We start from the raw sequence: 26278 nt of genomic DNA, 5'->3' as shown, positions 1-26278 counted from the left end.
AAGAATAAACGTTTCAGATCAACTGTTTGCCTGACTGCATCTCACAGTAATTTCTCTGCCACAGTAGGACTGATCACCTATGGGAAACAAGCTCAGCTTAACGTGTAGCAACAAAAGAGCAAAGGAAGAGAATGGGAGTTCAGCAGGTTTAGTGAATCCATATCCAGACATTTTTAATCCTTTACATCTCAGCAGTCCTTGAATATTACCATCCACATGGAAATGCCAGTTACCTACCAATTACACAAGCACGTCTACAAAGCAAGCTAAGAATTTGTTCTGCATAAAAACTGTGCCAGTGAGGCATAGCAACCTTTATCATTTACAAGAAATAGCTGCTCCACAGTAATACATGACTGCAGCTAACATATGGCTCACAGAGCACAATGGTAACCATTGCCTCAGGTGGTTCGCTAACTCAACTACTGCTGGTAACAGCTGATATCATAGGGCTCATTATTTAATTACCATATTGCTTTATTTGTATTAGCTCATTCTGAAAAATTAGAGAACAGCTCAACAGCAAAGCTTCTGGAGAGCTTCAGGACATATCGCCAGCCCTTGCTATACAAGCAGCCTGTAGAAAATTCTGGCCCAGCTGCCTCTCTCAAACTGCCCCGTAAACACAGGAAAACTTCAACAAGAGATCTCTTAAATTATATGTTTGACAGTGTGTCATCCTAGTAGACCCTGCTATAACAAAACATATTACAAAAACGAGAGCAACAACTGCTCTGCTGCAGCCCAAGTTGCCCTGCTTGTGCATCACTGGCAGCATGAGGAGAGCAGCCAGGAAATCTGGTGCCCCTGCATGCTGACTGGCTGGGAAAGGCAAATGCACAACTCAGTTTCCATGAAGTTTAATTCTATTGGAAGTGCTTTAAGCCCTAAAAAAAAATAAAAAAAAAAAAAAAAAAAAAAAATGGTGGCAGGTTCAGAACAAGTAAAATCAAAATATTCCTTCTGGGACGTGAGATCTATCTCACTCTACTTCTACTTCACATACACCATTCCCATGAGACTCCTGTCATACTCCAGACAGAGCCTTCATTCTGCCAGCTCCAAGTGCTTGCCAATAGCCATGTTATTGTATGAGCACTTGAGACTTTGATGACAGGTATTCTAAGCGCACCTGCCCCAAAGTCAGAAGGGCAGTGTTCAGAGCAATAGTAAAACACTGATTTGGAAGCTAAATATCTTCACAATTGTAAAATACAACACAGAACCAAAACAAAATGACCCTTCTGCATCATTCTGCTCCATTAAAATGTTTCCATTGAATTTAGCAGTCACAACACACGGCCTTCAGTTAGCCAGGAGGCCAATACAGAATAGACTAGAGATGCCAAAAGAATGAATCTCTCTTTGTAACATGCTCATCATTGTATGCTCCGTAATCACAGAATCGTTTGGGTTGGAAAAGACTTTAAAGACCACCTAGTTCCAATTTCCACTGATGTGAGCAGGGTTGCCAGTCACTGAATCAGGCACTAGATCAGGTTGCCCAAGGCTCCCTCCAATTTGGCCTTGAACCCCTCCAGGAATGAGGCATCCACAACTTCTCCGGGCAACCTGTTCCAGCAACTAAGGAGGTGTAAGATGGAAGCTATCTTTTCCTTACCTGCAAGGAACAGAAAGTCTGTGAAAATGGCTCCAATCGGACCAAGTAAGATGCCACTATAATTGCTGAGGAATAGTGAGTACAGTAATGGCACTGGGCTGACAAGTCTCCTGGAAATTCAACACAAAATCAGATTTTAATGGGAAATTTCACCATTTCAAGTCCATAACACTAATTTATTATGGCACAATTCAGTAATTCTTTAAAGTAGATGCGTTCAAAGATGTGCAAAAAGCACACCTTGCATATCTGCATTGAACATGCTGTTAAAACCATCTATGTATTCTTCTGCTTTGCCTCCCACCTTTCATGTTCTGATGAATAAAGTCTTTATCCTCTTATATCACCATGTTAGTAATGAAAAATGGTCTAAATCTCCAGAGGTCAATAGTTTAAACGCCCAGTTTTCTCCTCTTACTGTAGCTGTCATTAGCTGTACTGCGTATAGCAGTCTTCTATATGCAGTTTAGCTACCAGAGAAAACCGATACATACAACTTAACTAACAGACCAATCTTTTCAGACACTGCCTTCTGCCGATGCATATCTTTCTGCCCAAGGGAAGATGACATAATGCAACAGTTCAAGTCACATAAGAAGGAATTGTTTGCAAGACAGCCATTTCTCTTTCAATCCTCAAGCACTCTGTATGCAGAAGCAAGTGGACCTCCTTGGTATAATGCTTCCCATCACCGAAGTTTTGAAAGACCAAAGGATTCACAAGCATGCCTTAAAGCCTCTGCTATCTGTTAGCCTTCTAAAATGCTTACCTTCACTCTTCTCCACTTCCTTGTAGCGCTGAATGAACTTTTGTCTCCTCTCCATAGTTTGTGCTCCCATTGGCTTTGACAGGTCCCGAAATGTGTGGGGATTACTAAGGTTTAGAGTCTGAAACACAAAAAGAACAAACATGGGATTTTTTAGAACACAGACTAAGGCATCATGACCATCTCAGCGATACTGGATTATGGCAAAGCTGGTTACAAGTTCCACCTGCACAAGGCTGTCACAGATTCAGTATTGAAGGGACTTGGAAATGGAATGGCAACATGTGCCACTGAAAAGACAGCACGTACAAGATGCTTCACAAATGAAGAACCTACAAGGTACTGAATAAAAGTCTTGGCATGTTTCAAATTGTTTTCAAAGTCGCTTCTGCCTAGATCCCTTAGCAGGTGACAGAAGCCTGCCACTGACTACTTGCAAAGTCAGCTTAGCCTTCCCTTATGTACGTATGCACATAACAGGTGCTTGACCACCTTACTGAGGCAGAACACATCCCTTCACAAGCTGACCTGAAGACAAGGCTAATATGGAAATAATCAGTACAGTTTGACTTCACTACATCAAGTTTTGAATCTTTGGTCTAGGCCCTTCTACTGCTATAGCATCATGCAACAAATTACAGAAAGTACTGAGTCCCACTAAGCAGCATGCACTGACCTGGGAGTGATAGTCAGCAAGGACCCATGGAAACACAGGATACTGCATGTAATCATTGTAGCTGCGGCCAGCCAGTGTGTTCAGGTACATGAGGTAATCAAAGTTGCTGATCTCCCTCTTCTGTCAAGGAAAAGAAGCAGACATTAAAATCTCCTAACTCCACCCCTGAAAACCATGCCCCAGAGGCAACCTCAGAGCTTCATAGCTCCCCCATCCACCAGGATAAACATTAAACATAGTGGAATCAATCACCTATCACCATTCAGATCAGCACAACAGCTCTTATGCCACAGTCCATTCAAGAGAATCTAAGTCTTTCTTCTGACTCTTCTTCAGACAGGTCATTTGTATTTGTCTATAATCAGTCCACACTTTTATGTGGTATTTGAGTAACAGAGCACTTTTTTGGATTTTGGAAGTGCCAAATGCAAAAAATTTGTGTATTTGCAAATCCTGGACAACTTTATATGGAAAGGATTCACAAAGTGCTGCATATAATCAAAAGGATATAGATTTCCTGAATGTGCCTTAAACCACCAAGAACAGGAATACAAGAAAGTGAGTACATTTCTCAGCTCAGTATAAAGTCAGTGAAGACAAAAGATATACATTGATTTAGATGATCTGTCATTAACTAGGTGGCTATTTCTGAGCTCCATTTTAAAACATGCATAGGATCACACAATCTGTCAGATAGTTGGCCATATGTTTCACAGTGGGAAAAGCAAAACCTCTGCAATAACCAGATGTAAATACTCTGCTCGTCTTGCCAATATCCTCACCTCCAGCTGTGAGAGAATAGCTTAGGCTTTGAAGCACATAAACACACAATATATAAATGTGAGTGGACACACGGGTAATGAAAATCTTAGCTTAATCATGTGCAGACAAGATTTAGTTTACCTGCCACTTCTGGAGCATTACTTTTTCTCCTCCTGAGTGTTTCCTGTATGGAACAGATATTTGAAATAATTGTTTGAAAACCGTAAGAGAAAGTCAGTACGTTACTGCCTGTGCTCCTTGAGCCCCTATTCTCATCCTATGACAACACTAAAAGAATACTGAGATTTCAACAGAGACCAAATAATTTAAAAATCAGAAAGTGTTGACGCTTACGTTAGCACTGCAGGATCCCAGTTTCATTACCACTTTCAGTAGGAGGCAAGGTTCTGCCTGATGAACAGAGATGGCCAGCTTCAGGTGACGGATGAGGCTACCATGCCAGCCACTCTTTCTAACTGGACAGAGTGCTAAGATACATGCCAAGTTGCTTCTGAATGAAATATCACCTGAAGTATGATAACTCAGAAACAGTTCAGAAACTGCCAAAGGGGGAGAGAAGATACCCCTGCAGCACGAACAGAAGGACAGCTGAAAACAAAGGTCTCTTATTCTCCATATCAAAGATTATTTTTGTATGAAGGACTTTTAAATTAATGCAGTTTTGAAAAAGTAGTTTGTTGTGTTGTTGCTGTTTTGGCTTGATTCTTTTTTTCTAACAATTTTTTAAAATGTTTTTTTCCACTTTCTTTGTTCTCAAAATTCAGAGCAACATCTACTGAAGCTTTAAATCGAAACAAACCAGCTGAAGGCAGATTCTAAACAGGGAAATGTATTTGAAAAGGTGGAAGGGTCAAAGGATCAGAGGAGGCAAAAGTAACATGCCAGCTGAGCTGAATCAGGTGTGTTAGTATCGAAAGGGCGTGGATTTGTTCTTTCTAGCTGCAGGCAATCAAACTGAGACAAGTGATGGTTTCTTGATTAAAGAGACTCTTTATCTGCCAAAATAAAGAGGTTAGTGACACAATATGGCATAACTGAAGGTTATGGATGCTTTTCCTTTTGAGTACATAGCTTTACACCAAAGCTAAGATGCCAGTTCAGAGACGAACTTACTAACTTCATAAAGCATGATGGAATCAGTTCAATCACAGAAGACAGAACTGCTACATGAACAAGCTGTGCTCTGTATTGGATCACACTAACAGTCCACAAAGCTAGTTTCAAAGCATTTTCAAAGACCTAAGTAAAATACTAGGATGGTCTACGATCATTACAGTTTTATTGAATTTGTGGCAGTAAATTCTTGTAAATGACATTTCATCTCATGATTATGAATCATTCTTTTACTGCCTATTCAGTCTCAGATCAGCTAATAGCATACATTAAGGATAAACGGTACTGTTTACTCAACAAAGTACTTTATTCCTTGTTTAGGAATTCTCGCCAGAGGTAGGTTGGTAGGTAATTGATGCAAGATTTTGCGTAGACTAAATAACCTATTTCATGAACTAATGTGGAACCCTGGACTAATTTTGGCTCATGGTCTACAACTCTTAAGCTTTGATTAGTTCTCCTGTTAAGCATACGAAACCTAACAAAGATAGGTTATATTTATAACAAGCAGGAAACACAAAAAGGTATTATTCATATCTGATATGGGAAGATGGGGCCTTGACAGTTTGTCTGAAAAAAAAATAATAAAAGGAATTAGTACATGAAGGAAGCTTACAAAAAGGAAGGAGACTGACTTTTTATAGGGGCAGATAGGGATTGGACAATGGGGAATGGTTTTATACTAGAAGAGGGGAGATTTAGATTAGATATTTGAAGAAAATCTTTCACTCAGAGGAAGAAGCAGCACTAGCCCAGGCTGCCCAGAGAGCTTTGGGTGCCCTATCCCTGGACATGTTCAAAGCCAGACTGGATGGGGCTTTGAAGCCTGCTTTGCTGCATGACGAACTTGCCCACAGCAGGCGGTTGGAATTGGATGATCTTCAATTTCCTTTCAACCCAAGACATTCTGTCATTTTTCAGCAATTAAAAAAAAAAAACCCAAGAGATTAAATGATGTTCTAATTTACACAGTGTAAAATGGGAGAAAGTCCACTGACTGGAGTAGAATTATACTGGTTTTGCACCCCAATTTGAACCCTAAGTAGCTCAAGAATGTACGAATTCTCGACTGAAAAACACATCTATGGGCCTTTACAGTACAGAACTACTGTACTATAGTTTCACTGAGTTTTGTTCCACTGGTCTTTGTAAGGTCTCCAATGGCTATTTGCCTCTCAGATGGAAGGTACAAGATCAGGAATCCAGGCACAATGTGTTACTGGATTAGAGTATTTGTCAGGTAAGGAGCAGCTTAGGTTCTTCCCTTTCCACAAAGGTAGACACACTCACTAAAACTGTCCAGCTTTATTTTGGATTTATGGTTGAGTTAAAAGGCAGGGAGTTATGTCATGTAGAAACCTGCTCAGTTTATCAGTCCTGCAGCATTTTATAGTGAGAGTATCATAAAGGTAGGGAAATAAAATATTACAGACAGGGCTAAACTGGCTTAGTCTGCAAGCATGCTATACAAACATATATGTGTTGATTTGAGAAGTTGCAAGGCTCAAAGTAGTCATTCCCTGAAACAGCTGTGCTTCTGGGCCTTGGTGGTCCAAATGGGATGCTCTCTCCAAGCTTTGAGATCTCACTTGTCAACTGACAGGCTGATTGCATTAGATATATCTCTTTAGTTCTTTTTTTCCAAATACCATTTTGAAATAATTGCAACCACTAAAATCATGAGCTGCAGCTATACAAAAAAATTCCAGGAAACTCGCATCATACAAGAGGGAATTGTTGCAACAGCACTTTTGAAGGGTCACAGATAGATAAATGCAAGCTGCAGCTCAGGACAGAACAAACTTTTCCTCCTAGTCTGTATCTACTCAGTCTGACAGATGCAATGGATGGTATCACAAATGTTGGGAGTTCTAACATGTACATACAGGCATTTCACACTGAGTTACAGCTAAGTAAAATGAAATGGTCAAATGACTAAAATGGACAGCTAAGGCAGCAAGCTGACAAATAGCTTCTAACCAGGTCCAGATGTGTTTTCTTTCTGCATAATTTGAAATCTAACATTTCCAAACATGACATGCAGTTCAGCTCTTTTCCCTCCAGCCTGAACTTGCACGCTGGAACCACACATTATGCTAATGATCTCCAAGGACCTAGCAGTGCTGTTGCTTAGGAACAAAAGTTTTATAGGCTGCAGACAGAGAACTGAACAGAAGCACTGTAGCCAGGGAAGTTCTTTTTCAACTCTTCTTCCCCTCAGTAAACTCATATACACAACAGTTTCTTGAAGGCCCGCCATTTTCCTTCAAGGAAGCCCAATTAAAAATTTACAGGCCTCTGAAAAGGAAATTGTCCTGTGCTCCCCTGCTTTACCAACTGAAAGACAAATTCATTTCTCACAGAGGAGCAGACCAGAGGAAGACTGCGCAGTAGCAGACCATGAAGGCTCATCTCGTGTTGCTGAAAGAAAGAAGCAGCTTGTGACATCGGTACCACAGCTTTTAAGACTGTCTCTCTGTTTGCTGGTAAGATCTTAAGTAGGCGGACAGCAGAATTGCTAAGATGAGGCAGTACTTTTGTATATCCTTGGTGGGGTGGGTTTTGGTTTATAAGTGACCTTGCACATGTTGATACAAAAGCAATCTAAAGAAGTAAGAAAATTAAAGGAAAATGCTCAGTATATATTTGTTCTGATAGGATTTAGTTTCAAACACCCTGTTAGCAAGAGACTGCATCTAAAATAGTCAGGGAATTAATCTCTCTTCCACAACAGGTCGTATCCAACAACAAAGAAATGGTAACAGGCTTGTAAGCAGGGAAATAAAGCAATCCCCTATTTGGAACTGGTTGGCTTCATGCAACATCATTTGCTGTATGAATGCTGCTTTAAAGCAGTATGTGAAATGGTTTCATTTGAGCCAGAACATGTTGCCTCACTGTCCTGATCCCAGAGAGGCTCTGCTGGACTGCACAGGCCTGCTGCTCTGCAGCATGCAAACTTTGAGGAGAGACAACAAACTCTTCCACATGCAAGTTCAAGATAGAATTGAGATGGTTCTGTATAGCTTTGGGTGCAGTGAAGTAGGAAGCAGCAACCCATGGTAGGAAAAGAATAGGGAGAATCCCAGAGGAGATCTTGAAACACCCAAGGCAGTGTGGGCAGAAAGCCCATCTCTTCCTGCCCGCACTATGCTGAGGAAGGAAAAAGAAATGCTGAGACTGCACCAGGGTCCAAATCTGCATTTTTCTAGCACTGGATCTGCTTCCTAGGCCTAACTGGACCTGCTTAGAACAGGCCTAAACTGCAGTGGGTCATGGCAGGGCCCTGTGCAAGGAAGGAGTAATCTGCAAGCCTTCCTTGGATCAAGGAAAGTACTTCTTTCTCCGCTACCACCAGAGATGCACTGTGAGCAGGAGATCAAATGGGTATAATTAATATTTACAGCAAGGAGGGCTCCTGTGATTCTTCAATTTTTAATACCAGTGTCTACAGAACTGGATCCCTCTTACACAAAGCTGAAGGAAATGAGACACGGATAAGTAAGCTCCATTATCTCCAGTTACAGCCCTGCAAAACATTGATAATTAGTTTACAAGCATGCAGAGATGAGAGAGATATTCATGCTCTGCAAGCTGATTTGCTGCAGTGGTGCTTCAGAACTCTAATGCTGATCTTTTTCTCTGGGACTTTAAAAAAAAGTTATTTTAAAACCTGGATCCCACTTTTAACCCAAAACAAACAGCCCCTCAATATGTGAGCACACATCCTGGACATGTTTACCTCATCACTGCATACGAAGTAAGGATCCAAGGTATGATTTAAAAAAAAAAAAATCCAACTAAAGTGACCTGACCAAGGCGGTTTGAAATCTGGCCTTTATCCAGTGCCTCATAGTAAGTGATCTGTCTTCAGGAAAATTACTAACCTGTTTGGACTTGTAAAACTCTGAAAGACCTAGGTTTATTTAATATTTCTTTTTTAACAAGTCAGTGAGGGTCATTGGCAGAGAAGTACCTCAAAGATTAAAACTACGCTCATATTCCTGACCAGTCTTCCTCCAGCACTCAGCTGTTCACACCAGGCTCCCTCTAGTGTTCCCAGGTGCACACAGCACAGAGTAACGGCAGCTCTGGGAACCAGCATTAATAAAACAAAAGGTTGTGTTCTTTATTTTTTATTATTTTTATTTTAAGACGACTGTTTGGGACGAAAGTAAAGCAACTTTCTCTCCATGGATTGCTCCCCCACTCTGATCCCCCCTGCCCCCCCCCCCCCCCCCCCCCACACACACTCTCAGGATTTTCACTGAAAAGTTTTGGAAAAAATCACTAGGAACTGAACAAAGTTTTTTTTAAAACTGAACACAGTTTTAAAGATGTCTTTAAAAGTATTTTAAAAGATTATCATTTTGAATTTAGAAAACAAATATTTTTCCTTGAGGCCAATTCCATTTCTATTCAAGGCATATTTAGCTGAAAAACAAAACAAAACAAAACCTTCACTGATTAAAGCTGAATGTCTTCATCAACTTGTCCAACATAGACAAGAAGTTCAAGCAAAAAGAGAAAAGTCGGATCTCAATATCGCCAAGATCACATAAATTTCAGGAAGCAGAAAATCTCTCTCCCATGCCTGCCTGCCCAAGCCTAAGGCAGTTGTCCTGCAGATCTTTTTCCATCAACTTCTTTAAAATATGAGAATTCTAATTAAAAAAAAAAAAAATTGGTTCCTGCACAATCCTGGGCAAATTATTTAAGCTAACATTTAGAAAATGCTTAATTTTCCACTGTAATTTCTTGTTTCCTTCAGTTTCCAGTCTATACTATGAAAGAAATAGCATGATACTGCTCCTGAAGCAGTAACTTTAAATACAGAAAAGGGTGAGTGGCCTTCGGACATAATGTTAATAAATCCCTGTAATTACTGGTGAGAGACAGAATCTTGTAGGTTTTAACCTTTTAAACAATTTTTAAAAATATCAGAAAGAGTCAATTTTGGAATATATCCTCAGGGCAAGACTGACCCCACTGCGTTGCTTCCTGGAGTGACTGCCTCATTATGGAGCTCCTGGGAATGCAGAGATAATTTTGCTTTTGCATCATCTTTGGCTATGGCATGTATTTGAAAGAAGCTGAAATGCCTGAGCTACCCCTTCATGTATTTGCACATGATTAATGAGTAGCCAAAGAGCCTGAGGGTTTGTAATGAAGCCTTTTTAATAGGGAAATGTACTGTGGACAAATCCATATTTTGTCACAATCAATCTCCCATCAAAGCTGCAATTTACCTTTTCACAACTAAATGCAAGAGCACCCAGACTATCCCATGGTTAGCCAGCTTAACCCATGCTCCTCTCAGCATGAGTCATTCATTTCTATGGCACCTTTTGTCACTAACTGTGACTATTATTCATATTTAATGATGTTCAATTATATAGACAGGTCATCAACCCTAAGACTACAGTGGACTACTACTACTCACACAGGTCCCCATTCACAGTACATAGCACATATTTAGTATAAGCGCTGACAAGTCTGACTAGAACCCTTACATGCATTATTTGAGGACAAAACACCTTCACCATGGGAATTCACTTATCCTTCAACATGTGCGGAAGAACAACAAAGTAGAAGTATCTAGAGTCTGTGTTTAAGAGCACAGAGAGACTCTGTGATCTAGCTTAACCTATCAATAAGCAATTGTAACCAGTTCTGGCAAATCTGTGAGCCAACTGGGTATCTGAGATCCCACTTAAAGAAAAACTCTTGGTCATTTGCTTTAAACATTCAGTTTTTCTTTCAGTAGTGTCCAGAGCTGAAAGTCTTGGGTCCATTCAACACGATACTTAACCAACCTATCCTCCGATGCCAGGACTGTAAAGTAAAATTTAAAAAAAGTAACCTTTTAGTCTGCTACAGATACCTACAACAATGCTTTCTTTTAGTGCTATCCTCAAGGACTGCATTGAGACCCATAATATATTTCACCTGAGTCCTTATACAGCAAATGGATAATGTATTTCATTCGGTTTCATTACATGCTGGGCTCAAACCAGTATCTAGGGATGAAAGACAGCAAATTTCTCCCACTTGTAATACTTTTAATTTCATCCTGTAATACTTACATTGCTTTACAGAGCAATACAAGTGTCATGGTGCAATAAAATTATATTTTTAATAATTAGAATTTCACCTACTCAAAACGCTTTCAGGAAAGCCTTTCAAAGTTGCAGCCCAAGGGTTGAAAAGTCATGAGCTTAAAAAAAAAAAAAAAAAAAGACTTCTGATGAGTTCTACAGTTGTGTTAATTGATGACTAAGACATTATTCTGTTTTTAATTAGGAATTAACAGTCACTGCTTTCAAAGGCTGGGGCTCCCCGCTTCTTCCAGAGTCTGGTGTGTTTGTCTTTCTCTGAGGAAAGATGGCCAAGGGAAAAGGAAAAGGTCCTAAAGGAAAAAAAATCACCTTGAAAACTGCAAAAAATTCTATCAGGATCTCTTTTGATGGAGGCCGTCGTCTTGACTTAAGTAAGATGGGTATCACTACCTTTCCCAAATGCATTCTAAAACTGGCTGATGTGGATGAGCTTGATTTGAGTAGAAACATGCTAAAAAAGATCCCAAACAGCATTGAGAAGTTCCAGAAACTGCGCTGGCTGGACCTGCACAGCAATCAGCTAGAAGAGTTGCCCAAGACAGTAGGTACGCTTCAGAATCTTTTCTACCTGAATATATGTAACAACAAGCTGACCAGCAAAACCTTGCCAGAAGAGTTGAACCTTCTAAAAAACCTGCGTATTCTCAATCTTGGCTTGAACTGTCTTGACAGCATCCCCTCCACACTTGGGGCCCTGAAGGAACTTAAGGAGTTAGGTCTCTTTGACAACTTCTTGACCACTATCCCAAACAGTGTGAAAACGCTTCCCAGGCTCCAGAAACTGAATGCAGAAAGAAACCCTTTCCCTGAGTCAGAGAAAGAAGAGTACATTGACCCCATCAAGCGTGTAGAATCGCTTTACTTAGTACAAGAGAAAGACCTATGCTGTTCCTGCCTGAAGACCTGTCAGGAAGAAAGGGACAAACTAAACAAGTTTAAGAACACAATGTCCTGCCCCTCCAAGAAGCTCAGTTTCCCTTTACTCCTTACACCCAACTCCACTGCAATGGATAACCAAGAACAATGGAGATTGAAAGATAAACACCTCTGAACTCTACAGTGCTCCATGGGCCATGTCCTATGAAATCCAGCTCAAGCTAATTAAAAAGCTATCCACCTGCCTTTTTCTGCAGTTCTCTTCATTTAAAGACATCCAGTTTTAGAAGCAGATCTGAGGTGGTATCTAAAACCAAATCCCAAACAAGTAAAACAAATGTGCATTTTAAAAAGGACACACTGGAAAGACTACTTTCTAGCACCTGGGCCTGTTCCTACAAGATGTTCTTCTGGTTCTTTGTGGGTTTTTTTTTTTTGTTTGTTATGAACTTTATGTTCTTGTCACATGTCCACTGAAGGGAATCTTCACAAAAATAGTTATTTCTAGTAATTATCTCATACCACTTAGCCCCCCAAACGTTACTTCTGTTAATTTTCATCGGGTCATCCACAGTCTCAGTGAATACAATATACAAGTGCAAGCAATGAGCAGATTATAAAAGTAGTTGAGCATGGCACATGAAGAGCTGCTGGCTGCAGCCTCAGTAACATGTTGACAGCACAGATTTAACTGTATTTAAATGAAGAATGAAGTGCCATGGGTGAAGCATTCAGTGGTCCAGAAATATCAAAAATGATTATCAATTTTAAATGTCACAGAACACTACCATCTCTATAGAGTTAGCCATCATTTCTAGCTCAGATTATGCTCTAGCCAGAGCTGTTTGCACACTGCAATGATACTTCTTGCAAGCAGATGGCTAGTACTCAAGGTGAAAGCATTCACTTCAAAGATAAGTAACGACCTGCAAGAGGTGGAATGAAAACAAACAAAAAAAGGGAAGCAGAGGTCACACAAACAAGATACTACAACTCCACAGATCTCAACAATATTCTGCCTCCAAGTGATCATTCCAGAGTACATTAGTCAGGCCCTCAGGGGTGTATTCCTCACACACCCAATTTGAGAAGATCTGCAGCTATACAAATAACTCAGTGTCTGCACTGAACATGGTTTCATTCAACTGACACTGGAAGGGAAAGCTTTCTTTTCCTGCAGCAGTAAATCTGATGAACCACAAATTGGAATCTCCAATGCGCTGTTACTGTAGCATGCCAAAACTTCCACGCACACATCTGTCACTGTCTACTCTAAACACACAATAAACAGCCCATTATGTAGAAACATTATGGATTAGCTTTGTAGCCTCACCTCACTGACTGTCTCTATCCCACAGTAACTATCTGTGTAGAGTTTACCATAAAATCATATTAAGGAGTTAATAATTATTAATCAACTAAGCACTGTCAGCTACTTAACACATTCCTCATACCTTCAAATCACGGATGCTGTACACTAGAACACCTTAGAGTTCTGGAGACACAACTGAATCTTTAAAATAGAGAGCACAAACAGCTAAGTTTCCAATTTCCATTTTTTTGTTTGTTTGTTTTTAAGGTACAATTTAATAATGTGTTTGCTCTTATTTTCTACTGTTATCCAATGTTCATGTTTTTACCTTACATTCAGGGACTCCTCTGTTACCCCCTTTGACTTCAAAGCAGGTTGGAAAAAGCAAAATCTACAGATAAAAAAAATAACAAAACAATCTTTTAAACAGTTATTTGTACAGAGGATGTATGTGTATCATCTCATATTCGTATATAATCTATTAAACACCGTCATACCTTAACTGCAACTTTTCTTATGAAGGATCATGGAATCATAGAATGATTTGGGTTGGAAGGGACCTTTAAGATCATTTTGTTCCAGCCCCCCTGCTACAGGCAGGGACATCTCCCACTAAACCAACTTGGAGGTGTCCCTGCCTATAGCAAGGGAATGTCCCAGCCTTTCACCAACCCAGAATAAAGTCGCAAGACAACACAGCAAAAACTTATGTTTAATGTTAAGGAATTGTCTGTGGGCTGGATAAAAACAGTTGCTTTGAATTGATCAGTAATAACTTATGATCAGGTGGCTTAAGATAGTACTAATTAAACCCAGAGGAAAAGAATCCTCTCTGACATTTACCAGCCTGCTGGCAAAAGTGGCAGAAAGGTACACCAACTCACATATCAGCCTCCCCCCTCTTTACCTCCAGTAGGTTTTGGGTTTTTTTTTTTTCTTTTTTTTTCTTTTTTTTTCTTTTTTTTCTTTTTTTTTCTTTTTTTTTCTTTTTTTTTTTTTTTAAATGTCAGACATTAAACCCATAGGTTTGGTAACTTGCAGCTGAATGGCAAGACTGGCAGTTGAAGACTAATGCACTGTCTTGAACTGCCCTCAGCAAGATCACTCCAACACATGCATTTCAGAGCTAAGAGACAGCTAAGATAAGGACTAAAAGCAGCCATCTCTGGGGCAGAATCTGGTAATTTTAAGAAGTCCAGTTTAGAAAGGAGAAGTGGATAAATTCACATTGGCCTTTTAAGGAATGCTCCCCATTAGAGCGCTCAGAGATTTCAGGAGAAGAAGGATCTTTAGGGAAAGGAAGCAGCACAGCTACAATTGCATTTCTCTGGGATGCAAGGATATATAACAACACGCCATCAGGTGCTAGAAGAGTATTACAGATGCATTAGCTCCCTTGATAAATCAATGACCATGTAATGTTCCAAGGAATTCATAAGTCAGCAAATGAAGTTTCATAGCTTTGTTTATATGCAAGTCATTAAAGACCAAAAAGTTGTAATCGAAGAAAGAGACAGCACAAAGACAGAAATAAACACAGACCATTCACATGGTATTATGAAGTTATTACCTCTTAAATATCTTTTTTCGGTCACAGTCATGGAAGACAAGAAATCTGGAGTAACCATTTTTGAAGAATATTTCTAAGGCGATCTCCTAGAAAGGTAAATCATTTGCAGGTTGAAGCAGTGAAGAGCTAACATGAGTGCTGTGAAGAGCCCACTATTGGCTCTCAAGTTCTTCAAGGCTTTAAAAACAAAGGCCATGACTTTGTAGCAAGTGTGAAAAAGCATAGCAAAATAGACCTAATGTTCCCAATTTCTCCATCTATAGAAATGGTTGTACTGGGTTGACTAGGATTATGAATGCTTTTGTGAAGCAAAATCAAAGCCCAGATACTGATCCCATCACCCAACATCTGCTACTTCTGTTTTTGTCTTGAAATCTTGGTGCGAATAGCATAACACAAGTAGTATTAACTTCTAAATAGGTAAATGAAGGGGGGATCCTAAGTAAAAGTTTCTCCCAAACAGAAACCCTGCAACTTTCAAAATTGTTGGTTACTACTCATTTAAGACTGGAAGTGGAAGAGGAAGGGGAGTTTATGATGTTTCTCACTGAAGCTTTAAAAAAGAAAAGTTTACACCTTCAGCCTTTTTCCACAATATCCTCACACAGGTTAAGTTGGTCATTTGCATACACTCCTGTAATTTACCCAGTGATCAGTCCCTTCTCCACCCTCCCCAAAGTCAGCCAGGTAAAATTACAAATGATGCATCGTATCTGGGAAGCCAGACATGAGTTTCAATCCAAAGACATGTGTAATACAAATCTAAGAAAACAAGAGAATGACAACAGCCCATACATGATTCACAAATAAAATATGAAGAAGAAAGGGTATATAAAAGCAGCTACGACAATAAACAGCTTTATCTGAAGCGCAGCTTCACACTTTCACCCAAGGTCCAATCAATGACTACTTTCACTGGTCTCTATTTTTCAGTTTGTGTAACACAAAACACTTCCATTTCTCTTGTTCAAAACAAATCCACATATAGATACAAACACGTGAAGAAAGTAAGATTCTACTTAGGAGGAGAAATGGAGGAAGAGGTGACCGTTCTGTAGCTCTGATTGCTCATCAGGTGATGTAAGAAAATGTGCTTCATACAGTTACTCATAACAAGACTTAACATTTCCGTACATGTTTGGATAATGACCTAACCACTTAAGTACCCCATATCCTATATCCTGAAGTAGATCTCTGCTGAAACTGTCCAACTCACATACATCATGAACGATGTACTGAATATCACTGAAAAATTAGACGCTTACTGGAAACTTTAGTCAAAACAAAAATGATTTCAAAGCTTGTTTTCAAAAACACTGAGTTGGACTGTAAAGAATACCGTCAGCCTAACAACTAACGAGCCAGTAACTCCATTGAGGGGTGGTTTTTGCTCAGAAAAACCTCAACAGTCTTAGTGAAAATTATACAAGTATTTTTCAGTCACATAATTTTACTGCTGCAGCAGCTTTCACTCAAATGACCAAGCATGTTAGTTCCTACCTGCAGGAGAAAGCGCATTAGACGGATCTCTTTTATATCATGATATGAGTAACGGAAACATCTCTGATCTCCCACAACATGCTCTTTATGACACAAGTTGAAAATGAATGGATCACTGATGCTGGAAAAGGAAAAACAAAAGAAAAAGAAATCAATTTTAAACAAAAGAGACCTGGAAAGCCTTCATGAACATGTTAAGTCCTGTTTATAAGACAACTGGAAACAGAGGAATTGAAAACAAGGCTGAACTACAAAGGCAGATATATATATATATTTTTAACTAGCTCTCAACATAATAATAAAAATAAAATAAAATTTGAAAAAGTTGGGTTCTTTTTTGTTCTTTTTTGTTTTTTTAAATGCCTGTGGAGGCTGAAGGTAGATTTGAAGTGATGATTTTAGGGTATGCAAGTACATAGAGAGCAGTGTTTTGCATGTGTTGAAGTCTAAGCAGCAGCAGCGAGGGAAGGAATACAGTGGGAGAACCTGAAAGCCAGGGTCAAAGGCAAACATCATATGGACATGCTGCTTTCATTAACCGCTATTAACTGGAACTAATAATTAAACTATCACTTCATTATTACTAGAGGTGTGTACATGTACTTCAATTGATACCCACAATTTAACCTATAGCAGACCCCTTAGAAAAGCAACTCAAACTATTTAATCAGACTCTGTCCAATCGATCTGTAAGTCATTTGATCGGATCGACTGGTATCAGATTTAGTAAGAATCGGATGCACAGCAGACAGTCTTTCAGTGAGTAAAAACACTGAGTTGCTCACTGTCCCACTGGGCCTTGCACATGAACACACAGTATGAGCAAAGAGCTAAGTCTAACAGGCTCATTTTCAATATTGATCAATATCAATAAATCATGAGTCAAAGATGATAGCAGTGTGCCAAATATTAATTACTATTATCTCTGTCTTGGAGAAACAAACTTATGAGATAATAAAGGAAAAGACTCTTGTAGCGACTGTTCCATATGAATAAAAGATGGGAGCCAGCCAGAAAGGAGCATTAATAGCACTTGAAAAGAATGAAAAAACAGACATGTTAGACTGTCCACCATCTCCATTCATTGGACCTGGGAGTCCTTGAAGCACCTCCATGTATCTACAGTGAGTTAGGTTAAACGATTCTGCAAATATAGAAAGGATGGCAGTCTTCTTGCTGTTCTAATTTAATCTTGAAATCTCCTAAAGTCTGTGCAACATCAAGGGCTGAATGCACTAACATTGAAGTTAACAAAGCAGATCTCTGGGAGGAAGGAATGACTCACCTGGACAAGCAGTGCTGCGTACAGCAAACCTCTTCTAGAGGGGACAATACAAAGCATTCACAGATGTAGAAGTGCTCTCTGCCAAAGAGCAGCACTCCTTCCAAAGCTGTGTGTCCTTGCACAACTGCCACAGAGCACTTGAATGTGACCTATTACAGAAGCAAGCATAATCAAATCAAGACTGGGTTACACAAGCAAGAAGGATAGCAGGAACAAGACTCAACGATGCAGAAGGACATACATTTGCACCAAAACAGTGCAACCACCGTCTTCATTTGCAAGTATATAAGGATGCAACCACAAAATCACCAAAAAATTAAGAGCATATGCCTTTCTGGAACAAGAAGTGGGAAAGTCTGATCTCCTTTCCACCCAATAAATCTGCTCCTTTCCCATCTACCTGGGCCTGCATCACCATAGAACATAAGGGTCTTGCAAATGTTGCAGAAGACTTGATTGCAAAACCTTGTCAGCAATAGAGATGCTACAAGGGCATTGGGTTGAAGCAGAGGGGAAAGTAACTTACATAAAAACAGCAGTATATAACAAATAGCTGTACAGGATACAGCAAAAAGGGAAATACCTTTGAAAGTAAAAACTACACTTAAAAAAAAAACAAAAAAAAACCACAATAACAAAACCTCACAAGCAGATTCCAGGAAGCAATGAGCAAGGAAAGGATGCAATACTCTTGGTATTTATCTCTCTACTGTCAGACAAATCAGCACAGAACAGAAATCTAAGTAACACAAAACTTCTTCCACTGGTACTTCGCCTTCCTATATTATAAATGACGCCAGTCAAAATATACAAGGCTATGATTCAATTTGCCATAAAATAAAGATTTATTTTAACATCCTGAAATAGCTAAAATACCTCCCTTGGCCTCCTAAGAGATTCACTATCCTTTTCTTCTTCCTGTGCAAAAAAAAATAAACAATTGGCCCTTAAAACAGAGAAATTTTTAACCCACATTTAAGTCATGTTGGGAATTTTCATACTTAATAGCTTTTCAATTTATTCTAGTTCATTGAAAGATTTCTTGGGAATGGACCAGTTTTGATTTTAAAAAATCCTTTCCTAAGGAGCAGTTTTTAAGGCTGAGAGATGGTGCAGAAAGAAACACCAAAACTACAGAGATCATAAGAATCTCTAATGATTTGGAAAACTGGTCTGCAGGAAACTTAAGTAGAAGTTCTGATTTTAAATCAGTGTTTCAGTGTAAAGAATTTTCCTAATATTTAGAAGCAAGACACTTCTTGTTTTTGTGTGCGCATGAGTTATTGCACTCTTAAAGTCTCAGTGATTGTATCTCTATGAAGATTCATCAGAATAAGATTCCAGTATTTCTTGCACATGCAAAAATGGACATGCATAAATAGCACTGGTTCTAGTAAATCACATGAAGTCTTCAAATCACTATGATGAAGGTACGTAGAATAAGTCTGGTTTTCTAGAGCCTGCATGTTTCTACTTAGCTTTCTGCCTTTGTTACCTTGCTTTATTTCTGGAAGCAGAGCTACAGCCCTACTTGTCTCCATCCCATACTGCATGCAGAGTTAACTCAGGTCTGCTGAAAGAGACCTGCACTACTATATAACATTCCTAGCCTCGGATGTTAGCCTAACTTGGTGAAATTATAAAGTTTTCTGCTTTGAAATTCAGTACAGCATGAAAACTGTATGAAATGGAAAGATGCAAGAATTCAAAGTGGTAATTCATAAATAATTCAAATAAAGTTCTGATTCTACATTTAAAAAATTTAAATGAAAATTAGTTCTTTTCACCAACAAAATGGAGGGAGGACCTCATTTTAAAAATCATTTCTGTAGGAATAGAAGATTGGTTTCATTCTGCAGAAAAGAATGAACTCTAGAAGATTTTTACAAACAAATTTTGATGAAAACCTCTCCCTTCTTCTTTCCACTCCAGTTATTTTTAGGAGGAACCCTAACATTTCAGTCAACTCTTCTGCAGATCCCACAAGGATGCCTCTCTCCTGACAATATTTGCTATTGCAGAACTCGGAACTGGAGTGCCCACACGTGCACATACCATTGTGTGGTTAGAGGCATGTATGCTTGCACTGAGAGTGCTGGGGTATTCTGCTCACATTAGTGAACCACATGGCTTCCTGAAATCATTATATAGCAGAAAGATTGCTTCTTCCCAAATGGAAGGTAACTGAATAATGAAACATCAGGCAGTTGCGTAAAATAGCTAAATGGACACAAAGTTGAAACCCATACTTCTAAGCTTCAGCAAAACCAGCACTTTATTCCATGTGAAAGAACCAGTTTAACTCTGCATTATTATTTTGTTCTGTTGCACATACAGCTATCATGGAGCTCTGGGCAGGCAGTAGAAGAAATGGACAGACAGAAGTCAAGTAGAGAAAGGAGATTTTCAAGTAGAAGAACTAGGCATGAAATTGTAGGTATAGGGGAATAAGTAGCAAGAAAAAGGCAGATCAAAAGGGAGCAGGAAGTTTGTAAGAAAAACAGCAAGGAAAAACAAAGGTGAGTATGCTTGCATTTCTGATCCTTTTAATGTTGAAAAGCAAAAAGCCAACAGGAATGGGGTTTGGAACAACTCAAACCACAAATATTTGACTGAACAGTATGTAGGGTAAAGCTCAGGAAGCAGCTGGGTCAGTCCCAAAACTGTACAGCTTGATGTAGGATTAACAAAGCTAAATGCACCAGCATGAATGCACCTCTCCTATTTATGTCTTGTGCCAATCTGAATACTGGTGTAAGACATCAGGCACAGCATACTGACTCCAGCTATACAGTCACAGTAAACAGATAAAAGATTTCAGTGAAAGCCCTTAGACTGTATGTATGGTATGAAACCACATGCTGATTAGAACAGTGCAGGAGGCAAAGCTGCTGCTAGGAGCAACAGATATGAAGCGAGAAAAAAGGCAAGCAGGGGAGACCAGGTAGAGCCATCAGGTTGAAAACCCTAGAAGAACTGCAGCTGATCACCTAGATAGTTTACAGCAGCCAACAAAGGTCAAACTACACACAATTCCTGGAGCTTTATTGCGGATCAAGATTGCACAGTATGCAGTGAGAAAAGTCTGCAGGTCAACCTGAGAGTGTTACCAATGCAGTGGGAGAAGCACAAAACCAGTCTCAGAGCTCTACCAAAAATGCTGCTTAAATGAGGAATTCAAACTAGAGGTACAGATTGAGGTGGGGGCCTGCACACAATTACTAACATGGACTGGTACAAATACCTGCTTTCAGTTTTCCTCTTCCTTGAAGAGGAAAGCACATAGGAAAGCACATGTACCTCTCCTTCTTAGTACAGTCTGCATTCTGTACTGTCAAACCACTAACAGTCACTGGTGCCAAATCCATTTCTTCATCTCATGTTAACACCTCCAATGGAATTAAACATGCTTGCACTGTTAGAAATAGTAAAGCCCCTTGGGCTGAGGCAGTTTCTCTCATTTGGAGAACAGGGCTCGTTTTTATTCCAGTTGAGTATAATACAGAGCTGACAAAGAGGTGTACTACGGAACCCCCACCAGGACAGACTTGTACCTACAAGACTTATATCAAAACAGCAGACAGTTTGAAATTACCACAATTTAAATAAAAACTTTCTATTCTGTTTTGACAGAAAAGTAATCTAGTTCATCAGCTACTAGAATCATTAATCAATGACGCAAAGCTGACATAAAATAATTGAATAATTACCTTCTAAGGTATTGCCTAAAGCTCTGCATCTCTTGATTGCTCTATTCATTCATATGAACAAAGGAATTAAAGCTAAGGCGTTTTTTTTGAGAAGGTTGAGGGAAGGGGGGGTGGACTCTCCCTTTTTCCTATTTTTCAGAAGAGCTATTGGTATCCAGTTGCAGTTTATAATCCAGTTGCAGTTGAACAAACAGCAATAAAACCACACCTGTTCTGTAGTTCAGGAGTCAGATTTCCAAAGCAATTACATGCCTGAAAATGAAATCAGTCTTTAAAGGGCTTACAAAAACATGAGGAAGTTAGCCATCTACTCCTACAGAACCTAGCAGTGTTAGTATTGCCCTTCCAGAGAAAAATACAGAGAAAGGAAATTTAAGTCATAGAACCCTACCAAAGGAACAACGTTTACCCATTTTCACAGAGAATCTGGAGCACAGCATTTTTATAGCATGTGGACAAAAGAATAGATACCCTGAGTCAGTTCACAGATCCATCTAAACAACTGCCCTGAGTATTAGTAACAGAAAATTATGGATAGACTATAAGAAACAAGCTAGATATTGAATATTTCTTCCTCTTCATATATCTTCTCAGCAATCAGTGGCTTAATGACATCCTGAAGCTCCTTCTCTTTAATGCCACAACTTGTATTCCTCTATAAACACAGCCATCTCTAATCACTTGCTCGGAGATGAAAACTGTATGTATATACTATTTCTGTCTGCTCTGTTGTGTATCAGGGTGCATCAGCTACAACAGATCTGTCAATAAAGTCAGATCAATGTTATTTAGAGTCACAGAGTTCAAAATGACTAGGAATATATGAAATAGAATACGTTGCTTTCACAACTTTCGCTAGGTAAACAGATGTAAGCTTTCCTGGTGACAGCCATATACGTCCAGCTCTCAACACCACTCACAAGATCTTTCCTGCAGTGTTTGTTAGTTTGCTTGTTGTTGAAGACTCATCTTACTTTGCAACAGACACATATGCAGCTCATTAATCACAGTTCAAGAGTACATGACAGGTTGTTTCATTCTCCTCAGCAGCTCAATGACCAAAGGAAACTAAATCAGCTTGTCTTTTGTGGCAATGGTTCCAAGCTTAAGTCTGATCACATCTCCACTGTTACAAACATCAGCTCAAATTCCTTCTACTTGGAATTAAACTATTGTATACACCAGAAAGATAGCTACAAGCCTTGTGGCCTTATCTTTGATTCAGAAGACCAACAACATAACACTTTTCCAGGTAGTTTCTATCCACCCCTCTTCTCTCCCTCCCAATATCTGTTGGAGCAAAAAACCCCATGCACAGGAGGTGTTCCTTAAGTGTGCATGCATCAGGTTTTTAACAATTTTCCAAATGCTGCAGGAAAAAGAATATTAGGTATTTGGGAGAAAGGACATGGAAGAAGGTTCATGCCTGTACATGGCCATGGGCACCATTGCTGCTCTTTGTCCTTGCTTTCTGTGCTGAAAGCTGCCATCTGTCCCGGACCATTGCCAGCATAAGAAGTTGGCATCCCTTAGCTGATGATAGCATCTGGAAGCCAGCACTAATAGGATTGTGCTCATACCTCTTGCACACTCAGACGTCTCTGTCTCACTCCAGGCTCCTCTCAAACAGAAAATGCTGCCAAAAACTAATATGAGTCCTTTAATTTTCCCTTACACCAGTTCACTTGAGTTCATGCCCTTCCTCATGACTCCCAGGAATAAAAATGACAGCAAAGCTTGTCAACACCATACCCTGCTCCATCACTCTACAGAAAGTGACTGCGTTATGGAATGGGCTGTGCTAACTGGAGTGGGCAGTCAGGGCCCTGGAGTTTCCTAGGAGCTCTGCAGAGATTCTGGAAGCAATTACAGGCTTACAACTGAAAGACATTTTTCAAAGCAAACGAAAAAACACAGAGCACATATGAAAGGAGATGGAAGGTATTCAAAGAGTACAAAGTATCATGATCAAGCAGTAAAGTCAGGAGAGCAGAGAACTGGTTTGGTTTTTTGTTTTTTTTTTTGTTGTTTTTGTTTTGTTTTGTTTTGTTTTTTTTTAACACAAATTCAGACACTGTCCTTTGCACCTAGCAGCACAGCTGTTGGCTGAACTGGGGTGGGGATGCAGGAGGGTGCTCCCAGCAGCCACTCAACTGCAGCAGAACCCTACAGCAGGGGAGTCAGGAGTAACCATCTGAACATGTCCTTCTACAGGCAATCCTATCTGAACATAGGAAACATTTCACACTGAAAACACTTCTGAATTTTCAGCACTAGTTTCAGCAGCAAGGCAGCAATTACAGCTTCTGCACATGCAGCAGGGAAGAAAGAAAAGAGTCTGAGGCACAGAAAAGGGGAATTACTTCTTTCAAGCACCTGGTTTCCCACTCTCCAGTTTTGATTCCAAGAGCCAATTCATACTACACATTAGCACATGCAGAGTTCTTTCAAACTAACAAAGCATCTTTGAACTGCACTGAATTGTAACAGTGCTCTCACAAACACAAACTGCCTTGGTGTCTTACATAGCTGTGAAGTTAGTGCAATGCTCCTAAGATCACTGGCTCCACTATGTGGATGCAGAGCTGCTGCACACTTTTGTCTGCCCCAGATGCTGAACCTGTTCTTTAATAAGTGCCTTTCTTGCAGCCATGGATTTCATCCCCTCTCTAACTGATTTATACTAGTCATTTCTATTATTGTCCTTGGCATCTTCTTTGCTCTCCCCAGCCCCTCCTTTAAGGAAAGGCATTGTGCCCAGATTTCTGCTAGGCCATGCCCTCTTGTTAACTTCAGATTCATTACTCCAGATGCTTGGATTTCTTAGTCTCCAGTGAGACTTGCTGGCAAACAGAACTTTATTTTTCTCAAAAAAAGAGTCAGAGTTTCTACACCAAAATCATTTCCCAAGCCTTTCACACTTTCTTCATCTGTTACATGCTAACTGCACGTTAACAACCTGGAAGGATTGCTTCAGGCTTGTAAACATCAGGGAGGTAATCTAGCAGAAATCCAGGCTCCCTGTCTCTGCTGGTAGACCAGAGTTACTTATAAAGGACTAGCCCTATTTTTTGGTAGGCAAACTGGTGGTCAGAACAGATTCCTACCAGCATTTTTCTCAATCAACTCCATAGCATCACATTATTACCCACATCACATATTACCTCTCCCACCATGCCCATGACCTATACAGACTCTGTATACTAAAGTCACGCACAAAGCAATCTTCACCTGTAAACACACACTGCTATGGTACAGTTCTCCTAAGCCCACCAAGAGCTGTCCTTTGGCCTAGCTTTAACAAGTGGTCCCTGCTGAGGCTATTTGTAAGGAAGGAGGTGAATCATCAAAATATCTCAGTGCCCTGCCTGCCATTCTGCTTTTATCTGCTGACAGCTGCCCTGAACCTCCATTCTATGAGCCTACACTCAAGGAAGGCCAAGCTACAGACATGTACAAGTCTTCTTACCAGCCACTTGTTTCTTTTTGTGCCACCACAGAGTCAAACACAACGGCACTCTGCATCTCTAGTTTCACCAGCACCTCACATGGTTTTTGGCTTTTGGATCTGGCACTAACAGATCACTGAAAGGTGACAGGATCTTGGGGAAACTGGTGCAGAATATGTACAGAAACAGGAAAAGAACTGCACACAGCCTTACAACTGGAAATTCTAGCGGTAAGTTACCACTGTGAAGGGAAAATGCCCAGAGGCTATAGGAGTTCTCAATAACCGTAGAACACTAGAAGTGCAACACTGTGTTACAAGGCCTCTGGCTGGAAGAGGCAAAACTTAAAGTCAATACAACTAAAACTACTTTCAAGGTACATATTTGTATACGCTCGCCTTCAAATCCTATGTATTGGCAGAGCAGAAGGGCGTCTAATGACAGACTAGTGATTGCATCATTAAAGGCTACAGTTGCACAGACCTGGTATTGTCGACTTCTGGAATTTTCTAAATAAGAGTGCTTGACTTTGAAATCTGAGAAATGTGTTCCTCTATGGTCACTTTAATTTTTTTTTTTTTTTTTTAATGCAAAAAAAGGACTTGTCTAAAGGCTGAAATTCACATTGATTTGCTGCTGTTCAAACATGATATAAGGGAACAGTCAATCTATTTGTTTAAACAAGTGACTAGTTGACATCAGCATAATACCCCACCTGCACCCATATGCTCCTGACTTGCTGATAAACTCTGAGCCAACAATATCAACAGCTTGGATCTGCTGATTTTTGCAGAAAGCCACCTCACATCTGAACGTGTACAGTTGTCTGTTTAATGGCAATAAGGAAAAAACAACAAACATCACTGCACGACAATATAAAACAACAACCAATATCCAGATTAGAGCTATCCCTGTGCTGCAGAAATTAATCCAACAGCTTCCAAGGCATCACAATGTGCACTCTGTGCAGTGCAGTAGGTAAGATGGTTCCAGTTGCCTGGTTAAAGTGCAAACAGCTCACAAGGCAGCCATTTACAAGGCAGGACTGCAGTGCACTAAGTGAGCGCAGGACAGTTAATGTCACCCCCCGCTGCTTTTTTTAATACTTCTGTCAGTTCAGCAACACAGTGACTGCTGCTGGAAAAAACATGCCTAGCGTTTCTGACAGCTTCCTGTGGAGTTACATGGAGAAGAGACAGACAGCCTAAAGGCGCAAAATGAGATCAGCACACGGAAAACATGCTTCACATTTTCATGCCTGTCTCCTTCTGTTGGGGAGAGGTACATGGGGGCAGGGAAGAGGAGCAGGAGAATGAATTATGTTGTATAGACAGACAATGTACCAACAGATCTAATAACATAAGAAAGCCATCACACTGGAGAGCACCAATATAACCCCTGGCAGAATGCCACAAAAATTCAGCTATGATATTGAGACAAAAATAAAATAACTATTTCTGTATCTAGGTGCAAGCGTCACATAGCACTGTAACAGCTG

At 39.9% G+C, this 26278-nt stretch overlaps 2 protein-coding genes across 11 annotated transcripts in view; one reads left to right on the top strand and one right to left on the bottom strand.

The window, feature by feature from the left end:
- WDFY4 (WDFY family member 4) overlaps window positions 1-26278 on the bottom strand; it is a 135968-nt gene that overhangs the window by 24459 nt on the left and 85231 nt on the right. For all 10 annotated transcript variants that reach the window (XM_048946095.1, XM_048946096.1, XM_048946086.1 and 7 more), the window contains 8 exons: window positions 17622-17770; window positions 16337-16457; window positions 14837-14922; window positions 13595-13657; window positions 3967-4009; window positions 3064-3183; window positions 2391-2508; window positions 1622-1731 (listed from right to left, as the gene is read on the bottom strand). In XM_048946095.1, coding sequence (XP_048802052.1) covers window positions 1622-1731; window positions 2391-2508; window positions 3064-3183; window positions 3967-4009; window positions 13595-13657; window positions 14837-14922; window positions 16337-16457; window positions 17622-17770 — 810 coding nt within the window. The remainder of the gene's footprint in view (window positions 1-1621; window positions 1732-2390; window positions 2509-3063; window positions 3184-3966; window positions 4010-13594; window positions 13658-14836; window positions 14923-16336; window positions 16458-17621; window positions 17771-26278) is intronic.
- On the top strand, window positions 4016-13588 carry LRRC18 (leucine rich repeat containing 18). Its single transcript, XM_048946124.1, has 2 exons — window positions 4016-7445; window positions 11263-13588. The coding sequence occupies exon 2, from the start codon at window positions 11344-11346 to the stop codon at window positions 12127-12129; it is 786 nt and encodes a 261-aa protein (XP_048802081.1). The 5' UTR covers window positions 4016-7445; window positions 11263-11343; the 3' UTR covers window positions 12130-13588.

The sequence above is a fragment of the Lagopus muta genome, chromosome 5 (assembly GCF_023343835.1).
Source record: "Lagopus muta isolate bLagMut1 chromosome 5, bLagMut1 primary, whole genome shotgun sequence".
Taxonomy (NCBI): Eukaryota; Metazoa; Chordata; class Aves; order Galliformes; family Phasianidae; genus Lagopus; species Lagopus muta.
The sequence above is the reverse complement of the archived record's forward strand: the minus strand, read 5'-3'. Positions and strand labels throughout refer to the sequence as shown.

Coding starts and splice junctions, on each gene's coding strand:
- LRRC18 (XM_048946124.1), top strand. CDS start 11,344: ATGGCCAAGGGAAAAGGAAAAGGTCCTAAAGGAAAAAAAATCACCTTG.